This window comes from Coniophora puteana (assembly GCF_000271625.1).
Source record: "Coniophora puteana RWD-64-598 SS2 unplaced genomic scaffold CONPUscaffold_19, whole genome shotgun sequence".
Taxonomy (NCBI): Eukaryota; Fungi; Basidiomycota; class Agaricomycetes; order Boletales; family Coniophoraceae; genus Coniophora; species Coniophora puteana.
This window is the reverse complement of record NW_006913071.1, coordinates 567,734-584,460: the sequence shown is the minus strand read 5'-3', so window position 1 is coordinate 584,460 and position 16,727 is coordinate 567,734. Positions and strand designations below refer to the sequence as shown.

Genomic DNA, 16,727 nt, shown 5'->3' with positions numbered 1-16,727 from the left:
TAGCGGGGTGGGAGGGGGCGAGCAAGTGGGGCGGGAGGGAGGAGAGGCTAAGCGAGCGGGAGGCACCAGGGCGTAAGCGAGGAGGGCGGGAGGGGCCGACGGGAAACGCGGGAGGGAGCGGCGGGAAGGGAGTGGCGGGAAGGGAGCGGCGGGAAGGGACGAAGCCGAGGTTCTCGCTACGTCATAATACTGGGGCTGACTCAAATGCACTGTGTCATATGTTTCGTTGGGGGGAAGGAGCACTTAGCGAGATTTCAGACATATACCTTATACGGAATGATTTGACGGGCATTCCCAACATGGAATAACTGACCTTATTGCTGGGGGTACTGCCGGTGTGTGGAATAGAGCATTTTGATGGCTGTAGTCATGTCGCCGGAACTTAAGCGGCATGACTATATTCAACTGATCCCGTGAGGTACAGGTGTATTCCAGACCTGAAACATCATCTGAAGCTTGAGAATATCCGAATAGTAAGTATCAGATTGTTTTTACGATTCAATATTGGGTTTTATGTTTCATGACACTTGTCACCTTGTGGCAAGGTGACAAGGCTGGCAAGAAATTTGCGGTTTTACTGATGGATGGTACAACAGGTAACAGGTCTACAGCGGCCATAAACTCGATCCAGTATATAAGTCGATACTTGAAAAAATCCCCTGCTGCAGCGTGAAAGTCTTTCAAGCGAGTCCAGTCAGATACGAGAATGTGGTCCCTCCAACGGACGCAAGCGTAGTACAATGGTGAGGAAGGCGTTGCCTCTTCATCTTCTGTGACTGTTTCTGTGTTGTCCAGCTCCTGAGAGAGAAAGATATCCCTACGAAATTTGTAGCTCATGTACTCCATGCACCGAAAGGCTAACACTTCATGAGAGCGCTGTTCGTCTAAATGGTCTTCTCCGGGATAAAGATTAAGCGAGAATACCCCGTGATTCGACTCGTAGGAAGTCTGAGTAGCTACCTCGGGCCAGCTGGAGAGCATCAGCGATGACGATGAAGGTGATGGAATTGGCACATGTAGATGGTAATGCGATGATGGAGGGGCAGAAAATGATGGTGGTGGAGATGGTGGAGGTGGAGGAGGGGATGGCGGAGAAGGGGATGGCGGAGGACTTGATGGTGGTGGTGGCGGTGGAGGAGGAGGAGGAGGGGGAGATGGAGATGGAGAAGGCGGCCGATGTTGAGAGGGCGATGAGGAACGAGAGGTCGTAGGGGACGACGAAGAGTCAGATGATTGAGACTTGGCACGTTTATTGGTTGGATGGGAAGGTGTCAGTGTTGGGGGGAGTGGTGACGCGGAGTGGGATTTTGAAACTGGTAGACGTGATGGCATTGATAAAGTCGGTGGCGATGGCAAAGGAGTCGGCGGAACATAGGTTTGGGGACGAAGTTGGAAGGATATAAGATTGATAAGTGATCCTGGTTCAGTTTCGGTAATTTCGAGGTTGTAAGAGGCGAAGGGGCGGCTGAACACTTCACGGACCTCCTGTAAGGAGAACTTGGGCCCACTAGCAAAGAACAGATGAAAATCCGGAACACCCTCATCGAGGTGAAGAATGTCCACTAGAAGATCAAAGAAATCAACGACGCTATCATACTGCCCAGGGGGACAACAGTTGTCGATTTTGTCGAAAATGAATACTCGTGGTTTCCCTTCTTTCCATACGTTCTTGAGGCTCTTAACGGGTTGATGAAAAAGTGGACCAATCTGATCGTCAAAGGAGCACTTGGGGTCGAGCAATGCGGGATGTCGTCTGAGGGTCTGCACCAATAAGTTTCTCGTAGACCAATGACTCGACGGGATCCCAAGTTGATAAGCGATGGCTGGGGAGAAGTGATTCAAGGCTTGACGCTTGGGATCCTGTGAAGAACAGATGAATCTCCCCCCTAGGCTGTTATCCTTTGCCAACTCGTTGGCTACGGAGAGAGTCATTGCTGCTGTCGATGCCGTCATGGTAGTTGTTACATTGCTACTAGCACCGTTATGGAGCCAGATGACGCTGCGGCATCTCTCACTTAGACGTCCCATGATGTTTTCAAGTAAGGCTTTGTGATGTTTGTCGTGGTTCTGACGTCGTTTGCTAGAAAAGCGGACGCTAAAAGCGTCAACGGGGATGTGATCAGATAACATCTTCCATATAGCATCATCGTTCTCTGCAGTGCGTGTCTCGGTTATGAAGTTCTCGTGATAGACCCAGACACTTACTTGATGGCGAGGAACTCATAAGTAATATAGGGTATCACTAAGGGATCGAGTCCGGTGGCTCTCCAGCGAAGGGCGCATGCGCTACACTGCTCGAGCACTGGCACGTCTCGGTCCAACCCATCTCGGGATTCGGATTTCTCCGAAGCACCTGCAATAGCCCCTGTCGGGGTGCTTGGAGGTTCGCACTGGTGACCGACGATGGGGCAGGCACTCTTGGTTGCGACCTGCAAGATGCGTCTATTCTCTGCGCCTCTGGCGCTCTATTCTACTTGTGCTGACTAAGCAGCTGCTCTGTGTCCCTATTCGGATATGCCCCTATGTCCCTTATTCTCTGCTTGTCTCCAACTTGTCTCTCTGAGTCCCTCTGACCGGTTCTCCCTATCGCAACGGCTACTTGACACTAGCGCAGTCGGTTTGTGTCATCCTTATCAGGAGGGAGCACCGCTCTACTACAGGAATGTCAAACAATAGAAAGGGTGTAGAACGAGTCAGTGTATCCACGCTCGCGATGGCATTCAGCACGCCTCTCTAGTCTGACTTAACGATGCGAAGAAATGAACAGAAAAGCGCCTCTCATATTTTGATCTGCTTGACAAACGTGAGAGGAAAGAGTGACATACATGAATTGTCCCTTGAATGGCGGTGAGAATAAACCAAGAACCTCGTACGACTTGTTTATCAAAAGCATATTAATCATTATCTACTTCTGAGCGGTGGAGCAGAAGCCCCTCCTCGCCCAATCGATACGAGAGCTATCTGGGGACTTGTCGGAGGAAATCAGCCTACGCGCCTGAGAAACGAAGCCAAACCCAAGCCCAAGACCAGGAGAATCTAAGAAAAGGACGATTCATTATGACGCTGTACCTCGATGCTATCTCGGCGCTAGAAGAAGAAGACAAAAAGCGTGGTTCCCATGGGCAGAGTTATGGGGCGAGAACTGCCCTGGGTGAGATAAGGAAACGCGTCTAGTGCCTCGAGTAGAGTTTTCCCTCATACGAACGTGCTTCTCAGAACCCGGGCTCGCAGATGAATGAATTGCGTGTTCAGTGCGTGTGTTCAGTATTCAGTGGCGTCGACGTCATAGCGCAAAGCAGACCTCCGCAGGAGGCCTCGATTCCTATTGTATTAAGTATCGCATTGTATAGGTGTTCCGAAAACCACCACGCGGTGAGGGCCCACGCAGCCGCCCAGAGCCATTCTTAAACGAGATAGCGCGTTTACGCACTTGTCATGGATAAGGCACGTCTCGGAGTAGCGTTGAACCTATCAGCCTAGCATGGTACGACTTTCCAAATGTCGATGCCAGTAAGTCGCGGATCGCGCACATCTGGCCCGTTTCGGAGAGTTGATCGCGAGCCTGGAAAGAAATGAGCAGGAGAAGCAGCGATAAATCGTGCGCGAGAGCAGATAAGAGTTTGGCGGAAGAATGTGCGTCCGACTTAGGCAGAGAGGGCGCGGGAGCCGAGTAGCTTGGTCGGCGGCGGCGACATGGAATCTCCACCTAGGCATCTTGATATTTGAAAACACCAAGGTATTCGGGGTGCGAAGAGCCGGTGGCACAGAAATGTCACGTTCTATCAATATACATATTGCATTATAGATTGCTCAAAGACAATCACAAAGCGAATCGGGGATAGAAACAGCGGGTGCACTTAGCTTTTGGCTTTAAGCAGCTCAGCGACGGCATCATGAACCATGCTACATGCATGCACCGTGTGGAAGCACGCCGAGGCGCGAACACTAAGAGATCGGACGAGACGTGATAGGACGGCGATGTATATCGTAGACGATAGAAGGGATACAATGAGGAGCGAGTGTAGGAGCTAACGAAGCTAAGGCTATCGAACGGACGAGCACGAGTTTAAATAAGGGAGAGCAGGAGGATGCCAGAGGCATCGTATCGAGAAGGCGTATAGCAAAACGCGTGCTAATAATAATAAACGTCCGCGGAAACAGAATCCATAGTCCTAAGAGGAATAGGAAGATTGTCGAGAAGTCGGGTGTGGAGCGATCGAGGAGCGATCGATCTGGAGTTCTTCTTCGAAGGTCGGCGGTAGCAGCGAGAATGTCATAAGTCCGAGGGAGCGGGCTTACACCCCTCCCCCTTCTGAATGAAGCTCTCCGAGCTCGCGAAGGAAGTGGTCGAGAGCTTCACAATCTTCGACTTCACTGCCCGGGAGCCAACGGTCGGCGCGTGCGTCTTCGTCTTTCCAGCGAACTTTATATTGCCAACCGCGACCGCATTTCCTGCGATCGAGGATCTTGTCGATAAACCATTCTTGAGAACCGCTTTCGGTGATGATGGGTTCTGGCTCAGCGCGGGAGCGGCCAGGGAATAGGGCATCGTCGTTAGGGATGTGCATCTTCAGTTGGGAGACGTGGAAAGTGGGATGAATGTGAGAGTCTTCGGGAACGTCTAGCGTGTACGAGGACGTGTGCGGATGGGCGGATATGATGCGGTATGGGCCATCATATCTAGGAATAAATTTAGCGACACGTTTAGAACCATGTTGCATGTACTCCCGTCTGCGATGTTTTGTTGAGAGGTAAACAAGATCATCGAGCTTGAATTCCGGGTCGGGGAGACGGTGAGTGTTTGCAGCCGAAGCCTGAGATGCTTTGGAAGCGAAGAGGGAATCGTGCGCATCAGCAATGTCGTTTTGGAGGGAATGAATAGTACGTAGCGCGGCGCAGACGTCATCTTCAGTGGAGGGAGGGGTTTCAGAAACGAGAGGAAGGAGAGGTGGGATGAGGCGCGGAGAGCGGCCGAGATGAAGTTGGAAGGGAGAAAACCCTGTAGAAGCGTTAACAGTGGACATCATATTGAAACGTACGCAAGGGAGGGCATCAACCCAACCCTTTTGACGGTGTTCGACAAAATATCGCAGAGATTGAACGAGCGTCTTGTTAGTTCGCTCGGAAGAACCGTCGGTTTCGGGGTGGAAAGCAGTAGACATGCGGAGATCAACACCGGCGAGTTTGTGAAGTGTCCGCCAAAACTTGCTGGTAAAGAGCGAATCTCTGTCGGAGATGATGTTGGACGGCATGCCGTTCTCACAGAACCAGTTGTTGAAGAAGAGAACGGCACAATCAGCCGCAGACATGTCCATCCTGCAAGGGACCAGGCGGATATCTGCACCGAGGCGATCAGTGATGGTTAATATGCCGTCAAAACCGTGTTCATTGGGCAGCGGCCCAACGAAATCCATAGCAATGCTGTCGCCACGTTTATCGGGAGGAGGCAAAGGATGGAGAGGGCCGTGGCGTTTTGTCGTAGCTGATTTGTTGCGGGCGCAGGTGTCACAGGAAGGGATGTAACCTTCCTCAAGGTCCTTGCGCATATTTGGCCAGTAGAAGGCCTCGCGCATGGCGGCGTAGGATTTGTCGAAGCCGAAGTGGCCAAGTGTATCGTGGGCAAGACGGTACACATATTCTCGGAGTTTTGGGATCCTCGGGATGATGAGACGCTCTCCTACGAACCAGAGGTTGTCAACCATCCTGAGGTTAGGAAGAGAATCACTTAACGAGGAAAGCTTTTTACACCAGGGATCATCGGAGTAACCAGCTATGATCTCGGGAACGAGGTCGTGGTCAGAAGCGATCGATAGAACAGCAGCTACGCAGACGTCAGAACACACGAGCGGGATGGGCAGGCGAGTTGTTTCTGAGAGGTAGTCAGAGGAAGGAGAGTGGGGCGGGCGAGAAAGGGCATCCGCAACGGTGTTCTCGGAACCCTTGATGTAACGTATAGTGAAATCGTATTGCGAGAGGAACTCTTGCCAGCGCGCTTGACGGCGCGAGAGATCCGGCTGTGTATTAAAATACTCGAGTGTTTTGTGGTCGGTGAAGACTGTGAATGACACACCCAATAAATCAACTCGCCACTTCTTGAGAGCCTTGACGATAGCAAGGAGCTCTTTTTCGTGTACTGGATAGTTGAGCTGAGCACCACTTAGTTGAGAGGAATAATACGCGACGGGGCGAGCAGTCTCAAGCGAAGGACCAAACGATAGGTAAGCGCCTACAAATTTATCGCTGGCGTCGCACGAAACAAAAATGTGATTGTCGACGAGATTGTCGTGGTCGATGGTAGTGAGACAACCAGTGCTGGTGACGAGCCGTTTAATGGAGTTGAAAGCAAATTGATGCGAGGTTGTCCACCGAGGCCATAGCTTATCGCACTCTTTGGTAGTCAGAGGCGTCAGGATACGGGTGTGGTCGGCGAGACCCGGGAGGAACTGGTCGAGATATTGTACAAGTCCGAGAAATGAACGGACTTCACCAGATGTTTTAGGTGTAGGCCAGTCTAGGATCTTAGAGACTTTGGTTGGATCGACTTGTATGCCCATAGCAGATATTCGATGCCCTAAAAACTCGAGTTCTGAGGCAAACAGGATGGTTTTCTTCGGTGAACAGAAGAGACTCGCCTTTTTCAGAGCATCCAGTACGGCCTGGACATTACGGACATGTTCTTCAACAGTCTGAGACCAGATGATGATGTCGTCCAAGTACACATGACATATTTTTCCAATGAGATGGCGCAAGGCCGAAAACATACGGCGCTGATGCGTTGCGGGAGCGTTGCGACCTCCCTGAGGCATAACAGTCCATTCGTACAGACCAAGAGGTGTAGCGACAGCGGTGTACTTGATGTCGTCAGGATGAACTCTTGTCTGAAAAAACGAATTAGTCATGTCGATCTTGCCAAAGATTTTACCTTTGGCGCAGTCCCGAAGGATATCATCGACGCGTGGTAAGGGGTGACGGTCGGGAATCGTGTTATCATTGAGTTTCCGGTAGTCGTTTACTCAACGGGGTTTGGCAGTAGGGTCCTTCTTCGGGATGAGGAAGGCGGGTGATACGTAGGGACTGTCAGACGGTCGAAGACGACCGGATTCTAAGTGTTCTCAAGGGGTAGTGTAGAAGTTGTCCCCATACTTGCTTGTACTTGCGAGGGCATGAATACGAACGTGATTGTATAACTTTATTCGCGTCCTTGAGCTGGACGCGATGATATACATCAGTAGGTAGAGAAGCAATGGACGGTAACTCAGCTGGAAACAGGTCGATGTATTTGTTTCGCATAGCTTTGTCAAGACGTTCTAGATGTTCACGATTGAAATTAGCGGCAGCTAATGTCTGAATACGATTTAAAACGGAAGATATGACTATACGAGGATTAACGTCGGTGACAACATGTTCCTCGAGTCGAGAACGGATCTTCGCAGTTTCTGACTTCAGTTGCGATACAACACTCGATTTGATAGGGCTATAGTCAACAGGAACAGGAGGTGTGCATTTTGGAACAGTACCATGATTAAGAGAAGGGGGCGAGAGGATATCGTAGGTGGAGTCTTTGGCGATGCAAGTACGGAGTTCGTGGTCTATAATGAGACGATTATGTGAGAGGAAGGGGCCGCCCAAAAGAAGGGGAATGGCTAAGTCGTCGACAACAATAGCGCGAAGCTTTTTCGAAGTCCAATGCAAGTTCAATGAAGAAGGTGAAAGAAAAACATAATGGGAGAGTGAAGAAAGAGACCCAGAAAGGACATTGGAAGCGTCTATAGGTTTAGGTAGTCGTCTGAGTCGTAGTCCCAGTTGCGAAACCAAGTCCGACTTAATCAGAACTAGATGCGACCCGTGGTCAATGAGTGCATCAACTCGAAGATGGGATGGGACGAGTGGGCCATCAAGGTAACATGGCCAGAAAAAATGAGGCGATGAAAGAGGTGCGACGCACTCATCAGAAGAATCGGCAGCTTCTTCGAAAACCGACGAAGATTCGGGGAGGATAGCCGCGACGGTGGCGGACTTTCGTTGCTTGGAAAAGCGTTCAATGTCGGCTTTGTACTTGTCGCGTTTATCATCAGGAATAGCTCGGATAGTGGCGGCTTCGGTGAGCGTTTTGTAAGTGGCGGGGTTGGGGAAACCATTGTTACATTCGCGAGACCAATGTCCCGCGAAGAAACGTCTGCACTGCAGGCACCCTTCGTACTTGTTGAGCAGCCTGCGTTCCTCGTCTCCGAGCTTGGAAAGCTTGGGAGCGTCGGGATCGCGAGGGGCTGAGGAAGTATGCGAGTGAGAGTGGGAATGAGATGAAGATGAGGAAGGCACGTTACGCGCCGTAGAAGTCCTCTTATAATTTGCAGCGAGACTATTCATGATGCCCTCCAGTTGCGTCTCGATGAGGTGGACGCTGGCGACCCAATCGGTTAAGGAAAGCGTGCGGGGAAGTTGGTGAACGTAGATCGCGTTCTTGAGGTCAGAGTTCATATGTGCTTGTAGACAAGTGCGCAGGTTATCGTCGTCGAGGTGACCGGGACGCTTACTGAGGAGAGTGTTCCTTCTGATGGTATGATTAGCGTACTTCGTAAATTTGCGAGTACCTTGGTTCTCGCTCTGGATCTCGTCTGCAAGCTTCGCCTCCCAGCCAAAGGGGAGACAATGAGCCCAGATTTTGTTGAAGAGGTCGTCTAAGGGCAAAGCAGAGAGAGTGGCTCGCTGAGTAGCGATCCAGTCCTTAATCGCAGAATCACGAAAAGTACGTAGGAGCTGTTTGGAGGCTTTCTTCTCGTCGACGTCTTTGATCTCGACGTATCCTCGGAAAGCGTCCTCGAACTCCTGCGCGACCTTGGGCGTAACATCGCCTTTGGTCAACACAGGGAGATCCTTGGGCGAATCCTGTCTGACAATGGCGCCGGACATCGGATCGTAGTCGCGTCGATATTCTCGGAGGCAACAAGACGAGTCTGAATCGGACTCGTTATCGTCCGAGAGGTCGGTAAGGGGCGATGGTGCGTTTTCGACAGGCTGAACGTCGTTGGAAGTTGTCTGAGACTCTGAGAGCACTCCTTCTCTAAGATCGAGGGAGATACCCAGAGCGGTTGTCTGAGAGCGAGTCTGACGGACAGTAGGAGCAGAAGAAGACAGGATGGGCGATGTGGACAGAGACGGATGACAGATGAGAAAGGTTGCAACTCGAACGAACGAGCTGCCAGCTAGATAGACGGCGACAGAGACAGAGAATACGTGACTCGCGAGAGTGCGTCGGTTCTGAGATGAACGAGATGTTCAGCGGATGAGACGGAAGAGAATTGAATAATACGTCGCTTCGTCGTTATCAAAAAAAAAAAGTGGAAGCACGCCGAGGCGCGAACACTAAGAGATCGGACGAGACGTGATAGGACGGCGATGTATATCGTAGACGATAGAAGGGATACAATGAGGAGCGAGTGTAGGAGCTAACGAAGCTAAGGCTATCGAACGGACGAGCACGAGTTTAAATAAGGGAGAGCAGGAGGATGCCAGAGGCATCGTATCGAGAAGGCGTATAGCAAAACGCGTGCTAATAATAATAAACGTCCGCGGAAACAGAATCCATAGTCCTAAGAGGAATAGGAAGATTGTCGAGAAGTCGGGTGTGGAGCGATCGAGGAGCGATCGATCTGGAGTTCTTCTTCGAAGGTCGGCGGTAGCAGCGAGAATGTCATAAGTCCGAGGGAGCGGGCTTACACCGTGCAAGCCATCCAGATAAATCTCTAGCCACCTAGCTTGAGTTGCGACCTCGGCGTGCGCAGATAAAGGAGCGTCGCGATGCCGACTGAGAATGGCCATCTGCAGCAGCACACATTGATATTACATTCCGAATTCACAGACCTCGACTTCGGAACCGAGGGTGGATGCCGGCTTATAGATAGTAACAGCATAAATAAACGACCTGGGCCAAACGATATGCGCAGACGCGCTCATATATGCGCCTAGACTTTCGTCTTGACGGCGTTCGCCCGCGAACAGTGTATCTGGAGTCCCGAAAGACCCGAAACTGAGCGAACAATTAAGGTAAGACCAAAGTGGTACGACAGCGGAAAGTCAAAAAGCCTACAGAGCCGAAGGTATTGCGACACAGAGGGCGATATGCACCAGATACACGATCGCGATCGACGGTGTCTGAACGCTAATGCCGCCGTGGAAAGAGCAACCCCACACTTGCGAGGCAAGAGTCCAGAGCCGTCCGAAGAAGCGCTAACTGGGACCGGGAATAGTGCATAGGCAGCGTAGCTGATCGCAGCATCGGTGGCGTCGCGAGCATTTCATCACCTCTGGGCTCGAGCCTGGCCCGCAGGAACGCACTGGGACCCCACGTTTGCTGCTAGCCGTTACACATACATGCATGCTCACGACCGTGAGGCCCAGTGGAAACGTGCTGTGCTTGAATCGGTGGGAATCCGGGTGGATTGGTGAATTGGAGCATAGTAGGGCACATCTTTGATTTTTCATCAATAAAATACGGGCACATTGGTGAAAGCCAGTGCATGTGACATTGGCGCGATTAGAATATCAAAAAATTCGGCGCATATGGCAGTCAGGGAACCAGATACGGGCCCGAACTCCCCGCTGTTGCTTCATCGATCATCTTTTTCATGGATGGAATATTTCCTAGCTGCGATCCGGGTGAAAGGAAGTATTGCCGTGTTTGGTTCGTAAAATGCCAAGTCTTTATATGTCCTGAAATCGACACAAATCATCATGTAGAAGTCCTGATTGGCTCGGACAGTGAATTTCAGCAGACGCGTATTTTCAAATTAGCTGTTGCTTGGCTCTGCTTGTTGTAGCTTCTCTGAAAACAGTCCCAAAACAGTCCGGAAACTCTGTAGTTTTGATCCCCGCTTGTTACAGCCTTGCACGCTGTGGACGCGTACTTCGCTCTCCCTTCCTCTCACCACCACCATCCTCTTCACCACCCCAAATACCGCCCGTGCGCACTTGGGTACATGCACTACAACATTCTACTGGTTGCCGCAACATGACTCTTCCACGTTCGCCACTCCTGTCGACCTCTCTAACTTACATCACTGGAAATTACTTCTGATTGTCGAGTTCACGAGTAGGAAGGGATCGAGCATTCAGGTGGGTTGATTCCTACAATCCAGTTTACCTTGCCTTTGCTCAGCGACTTCACAAAGCTTGTCCTCTATGTGGTACGTGCTCGCTACCTCTACCACCACACATCATGATTCATTCCATCAACAGGCTCGCGATCGGGCGTATCCGGCTAATATCACTGCTCATTATTTGTAAAGATAGCCAGCATGTATATTTAGTAGCCTTTACATAATATATAATATCAAGCTGCTTTGGAATTTTCGCCATGGATGGAATAAACCAGGTTGAGTCGAATTCTATTATGGCAATTAGCTATTCAAATTGAGTTCACGTACTCGTGAATGCGTGCACCGATACGAACCGATGTACCCAGATCCGAGCCAATGGGCGTCATGAATTGACACCAAAAAATCGGTGAACAGTCCAGCCATTGGTTCGCATTGGTGTGTATCGGTGCATCAAAGAAGCACCACGAGATATGCTTCGATTCACCAATCCGCCCGGATTCCCACCCATCTGAGCACAGCACGTTTCCACTGGGCGTGAGGCACTGCGCCCAGGAACGTTGCGGCATGTGCGTGCCATTCGAAGGTATATTCAGAGTTTGGGAGGCTATTCGTGACTACGTCAGGATCCATATTTATGTAGTTCCAAAACGCGTAACGCGCGCACGCCCCTCGTTATATAACGTGTATAAATACCTACACAGTCGAGACGAGAACAGCGTGCGCGAGAAGTTTAAAGAGAGCGCGTGCGTCATGCGAGCCGACTCCGCGGATATATGCGAGAATGGGATAGGTTCACGGTGAACGACCCAAATTGTCTTCCTATCAATCATCCTTTCGTTGTGGAATCGAAGATGTCAGTCTGACCTCACTGAGTCATTGCCTCAAGCACTGCAGACAAACGGCGATTTTACCCGGAATTAAACCGAGAGAAAGAGGCGGCGAGATGAAAGCCTTTTCTTCCAAGTTTTGGAACACCCTTTTGCACAGGAAAAGGTATTCTTTTGGCCGACATTTGCGTCAATTTTGCGCTGGTAAAATAGACAGGTTACCGAATTTGGACTCCATCTTCCCGATTTAGACGTGTTTCTATCTAATCTCCGCACAGAAATGCAAACTCCGAGGCAAAAGTTCAACTTTTAAATAAAATTTCGCACAGCAAAAGATGGGTGCAAAAGGCTTTCATCTGTCCGCTTTCCACATGTTACTGTATGTACTTGCAGCACCTCCGGCTCCAGTAGGCAAGCGTGTCAATATGGCGCTCGAAGGAGTCGCTGGAGCCAAGACGCGTCCGCGCGTCCAGCATCATCGATGGACGCATCATTCATCTCGCTCACCGCTAATGCATCATGGTCTCACAGGGCAGAGGCGAAATGAAGGCGAGACGATGTCGCCCGACTCAAGGGCGTGTGCATCGTTACTCCGAACCGAGGTTGAGTCCATGGACCCATCTGCACCGTGAACCACCTTCCATACACACAAGGCAAAAAAGAAACAGTCATTGCGCTAACAATCTATATCTATCTAGAGCGATGGATGTGATATACTAGTACGACGAAGAACAAAGAGAAAAGAGAGAGAGAGCGGAGTGGATCTGGGAGTTGAGTCCATGTATGCGCAATCCAGCAGCGCCAGTGAGCAAGCGCGGAATAACGAAAAAAAAGGGTGCATTGATGAGCAGCGTGGGGTGCGTATGAAGATCAAAGTCAAAGAGCCAAATTGATCAGACGTAGAGGGTGAATGGAGAGGAGAGAAGAAGGTCAATAATAATAGCGTCGAACGAGGAACAGGAACAAGTAACGGGTAAGGTTAACTAAGCCCAACTAAGCCGCAAACCGTAATCGAAACGAAGAGCAAGTCCGAAAGTGTATAAGCAGGTTCAAAGAAAGAGTCGAAAGAAGAAGTGAGCCGGGTTCTGTCTATAGGGTGATGTGCGGATTCTGTCTATGTACTGTATAACTAGTGCTACCAAATGTGCGTTTGCGTGCAATGCGGGGCTGCTCTACATCGTGAATGTTGGGATCAGGGGGAAAATGGTAGATGAGGAGAGTAAGAGGGCCATGAGAAATATGGGATGGACGAGAGACGTGAAGACTGAGAAACGAAGGCGAAAACGGATCGTCAAATGGACCAGAGAATTTTTGAGATATCGGGTGATGCTAGAGTGGAGATGGGGCGAGGAAAGTTGTGTCGGTAACATGCTACATCCAGGGGTTCTAAGAGGCAAGAGGCGAGAGGAGAGAGAGGGAGCATAGGAGAAGAGATGAAAAACGGAAGGCGGAAGTCGACCAAAGAGTTGAACGTCGAAACCTGAGCGAGAGGCCACTGGAGAGATAAACGCCGAGACGAGTCGAATTGAGTTCTTCATCGACTCGCCAACGTCGACGCCTCAAACTCCTTAAATGTGGGCAACTCCACCTTCTCCACCGCCGTCTTCTCCGTTTTCAACCCACCCGCCATCTTTTCCTGCCCAGTCTCCACAACCTCCTCCCCTTTCTCGCCCTCCACCTCCACCTTCGTCTTCTCCACAACCATCGCAGTAGATGAAGAAGCAGTCGCCGTCGTCGGCGACGTCGCCCCACTCCCCATATTACTGCCCACACCGCCCATCGTCGCCCCAGGCGACTCGCTCTTGATCTTCAGCGGCGCAAGCGTAATCGGCGGGCTACCCGAGCGCGACGCGGGCACACTGGCCACGCCCCACCCGTCACGGTGCCCGTACGCAGTCACACCAGCACCAGCACCGGCGCTGGCACCGGGACCCGAGCCGACGCGCGACGGCGACTTGAACGAGAACTGCGTCTGCGCGGGGTGCGCGGTCGCGGGCCACGACGGAGTTCTTGCGGTGTGCGTGTACTGGTTCGGGTACGGCGAGTGCGGGTGCGCATGCGAATGCGAGTGCGCATGCGAAGTCGACGCCGACGAAGCAGAGTGGATCGGCGTCATCCCAAACGCCATCCGCACCGAATGCGCCAGATGATGATGGTGCGGTGCCCCGTTCCCGTTCCCGTTCCCGGTCGCTTGTTCCCGCTCCCTCTCATGATGATGCGGCGGCGACGCAGGCCTCGATCCCACCGGACTCGCAGTCGTACTCCCCGCTCCAGGCTCATACGTGTGTCCACCTCTCAGCGGATGCGTAAAGCTCGCGGGCGAGCTCCCGCTGCTGCTCGGCCCGCTCGAGAGCTGCGGCGTGGGAAGCGCATGCAGACTGCTGTTCCCAGCACCCGACGCCGGCCCGCTCGAGCTGCCGGCCCCAACAGCGGAGGATAGCTGCCCGGGGTACGAGTGCACGTGTGGGAGGTGTGCGGCGGACGCGGGCAGCGCGAATCCATCCGCCGAGGGCCGTTTCCGCGCCGAAGACGTGCGACTGCGCGAGTAGGCGCCAGAACCGGAGATGGGCGAGCGCGTGCCGCTCGTGGCGTATTGGCTGTATCCGTATCCGTACCCGTACCCGTGCGGCCTTGTTGCATCGTCATCGACGGGGCTCGTCTGCATGCTGTCATCGTCGTCTTCATCGTGAGCCGAAGGGGGAAGCAAGATCGGCGATGGCGCGCGGCTCGGGTATCCCGAGTGCAAGTTGAGCGTGCGCAACGGACCGAGGAACGGCGACGCAGACGGGGTGTATGCGTAAGCCGCCGCATCACGCGGCTGAGGCTTGGCCTGCACGAGCGGCGGAGACATGTCATGGTGGGAACCACCATACCTCGTCCGCGAGGCGCCGTTCGCATGTGACCCAGGAAGGGGGAGCGAATCCGAGTCCGAGCTCAGCGGCGAAGGCGTGTCTTCCTGTCGCGGGAACTGGCGATGCACAGAAGCGGGGTGCTGCGAAGCATGGCTGTATGCAGATGCAGATACAGTCCCAGATGCGGGGTACTGCTGCCCCGCAGCGCCGCTCCGGCCCGTCTGGGCCTCAGCCGGAGTAGAGTTTGGGGACGAAATGGGCGTGATCTGCCACGCGGGCCCACTCAGCCTCCTTCTGTTCTTGGTCGAGCGCTCATCAGACACGCCGATGCCAAAGTAGCCCGCGTCCGCACCGGCGCCCGAAAGCGGCTGACCAAAGTGGAACGGCGTGGAAACGGGGCTGGTCGTCGCGCTCTTCACCATGCGTGCGCCGTGCATATGATAGGCGCTCGAATGTGAATCCGTCGGGGGCCGCAGGTCGGACTCGGCGCGCCGCAGAACCTCGGCGTGCCGTGCCTCGTACTCCGCGCGGCGGAGGGCCTCTGCGCGTTCGAGCGCGTAGAGCTCGTCCATGGCGACACTCGAGAGAGTGGAGAATGCCGAGGGATTCGACTGGGGGAGGTGGTGGGGCTGTGCGCGTCTGGGGTGGTACGAGGATTCGTAGGAGCCGAGCGCCGTCGGGCGGGCGTATGATTCACCCTGAAACAAAAACAGTAAAATTTTTGATGATGAACACTTTTTGGACACAAGAACGCGACAGAATGGAGGCTGACGCACCTCGTCGTCGCTATTGGCTCGGCTCCTGGCTTTTTTCTTTATCCTGACACTGGATGAGTCTGCGGCTGACTCATGGGTACTGCGGCTGTACGAGTGGAGGCTGACGGAGTTGCCCTGATCGAGGTGGTCGTCGTGCAGCGGGTGTTCGGACTTGGGCTTTGCCCGTTTGCCAGTGGCATGCTGGGACTGGTGCTCGTTGTTGTGTATACGGGAGTGGCGGGTAAGCTCGTCTGAGCGGGAGAAACGCTTTTCGCAGGAGGGGAAGGTGCAGGCGAAGGGCTTCTCGCCCGTGTGTGTCCGTATATGCCGGGTCTGTGGGGGCGGTGATAAGGATCATCGTGACGACAAATGGTGTTCGCAACGGGAAACGACATACCTGGTGCTCGAGTCTGCTGAATGCGCGGCCGCAAAGTGGGTAGGGGCACTTGTAGGGTCTTGCGGCGACCTTGTCTTGCTGTGTCTGAGTGTGAGACTGGGCTGACACCGTCGCTGTGGAGGGGCCGTCCATGGTAAAGTTTGTTGGAAGGGGAGTGCGGGGGAGGTTGAGTTGAGTAGCGGAGGATAAGAAGTGAAACTAAGTATAAACGAGGGAGGGCATGCGTGAGCTAGGCCGGAAAGAGAAAAAGCTGGGAAGGGGAGGGAGGAACTTACCGGTGACCGAGGTGATGTAACACTGGATCTCGACCGAAGCACGCTATTTGATTCTGGGGCAGTTGTCCTGATTTAGAAGCCTCGGATGCCCTGTCTCCTTCTCTTGGTTCCCTCTGCGGGTGGCTGTCTCCCCTTTTGCGCTGGGGGTGGGGACGAGGGGGTGGATTGGGGAGAACGAGACGATGACGGAAGCGGCGTATACGTGTTGGGAGGGAGGGGAAGAGGACGGGACTGAGGGAACAGTGAAATATGAAAAGTCCGGGGAATAGCCGCCCTAACCGAACACGATAATCAGGCAGGCAACCACCTGCAACCACCTGTCTCTCGTCCACAAACGGCCCGAACAAGCGACCTCGCCGGTTGTCAATCAGTATTTCAACCCGCGATTAAAGCAGGCAAAATACGTCGGTTACGATAGCGTATGCAGGGACGACGGGAGGGGAGTAGCGTTATGCGGAGGAAGGAGAGGATGAAGGAAGAAAAAGAGAAGATAAAAACAACAAGGTGATGTTCCGGAGAGAGGCG

The 16,727-nt window shown here is 52.8% G+C and overlaps 5 protein-coding genes across 5 annotated transcripts; 1 reads left to right on the top strand and 4 right to left on the bottom strand.

Moving 5' to 3' along the window:
* Positions 1 to 986: 986 nt before the first annotated feature.
* CONPUDRAFT_159975 (uncharacterized protein) lies at positions 987 to 1,211 on the top strand (the record flags this gene model as incomplete). The annotated part of the gene is made up of 2 exons (XM_007777086.1): positions 987 to 998; positions 1,047 to 1,211. The coding sequence occupies 2 exons, from the start codon at positions 987 to 989 to the stop codon at positions 1,209 to 1,211; spliced, it is 177 nt and encodes a 58-aa protein (XP_007775276.1).
* Positions 1,212 to 4,334: 3,123 nt separating this feature from the next.
* CONPUDRAFT_30657 (uncharacterized protein) lies at positions 4,335 to 4,661 on the bottom strand (the record flags this gene model as incomplete). The annotated part of the gene is made up of 1 exon (XM_007776909.1): positions 4,335 to 4,661. A coding segment is annotated over one exon (327 nt), but the record flags the coding sequence as incomplete, so codon positions are not given.
* Positions 4,662 to 4,691: 30 nt separating this feature from the next.
* On the bottom strand, positions 4,692 to 5,024 carry CONPUDRAFT_28202 (uncharacterized protein; the record flags this gene model as incomplete). Its single annotated transcript, XM_007776907.1, has 1 exon — positions 4,692 to 5,024. A coding segment is annotated over one exon (333 nt), but the record flags the coding sequence as incomplete, so codon positions are not given.
* A 2,303-nt stretch (positions 5,025 to 7,327) lies between these two features.
* Positions 7,328 to 9,819, bottom strand: CONPUDRAFT_77953 (uncharacterized protein; the record flags this gene model as incomplete). Its single annotated transcript, XM_007777085.1, has 3 exons — positions 7,328 to 7,344; positions 7,380 to 9,258; positions 9,718 to 9,819. The coding sequence occupies 3 exons, from the start codon at positions 9,817 to 9,819 to the stop codon at positions 7,328 to 7,330; spliced, it is 1,998 nt and encodes a 665-aa protein (XP_007775275.1).
* Positions 9,820 to 12,683: 2,864 nt separating this feature from the next.
* CONPUDRAFT_140441 (uncharacterized protein) lies at positions 12,684 to 16,727 on the bottom strand. The gene is made up of 4 exons (XM_007777084.1): positions 16,203 to 16,727; positions 15,928 to 16,125; positions 15,552 to 15,863; positions 12,684 to 15,473 (listed from the first exon to the last, which is right to left on the bottom strand). Exons 2-4 carry the CDS (start codon positions 16,057 to 16,059, stop codon positions 13,458 to 13,460), a joined length of 2,460 nt encoding a protein of 819 aa, XP_007775274.1. The 5' UTR covers positions 16,060 to 16,125; positions 16,203 to 16,727; the 3' UTR covers positions 12,684 to 13,457.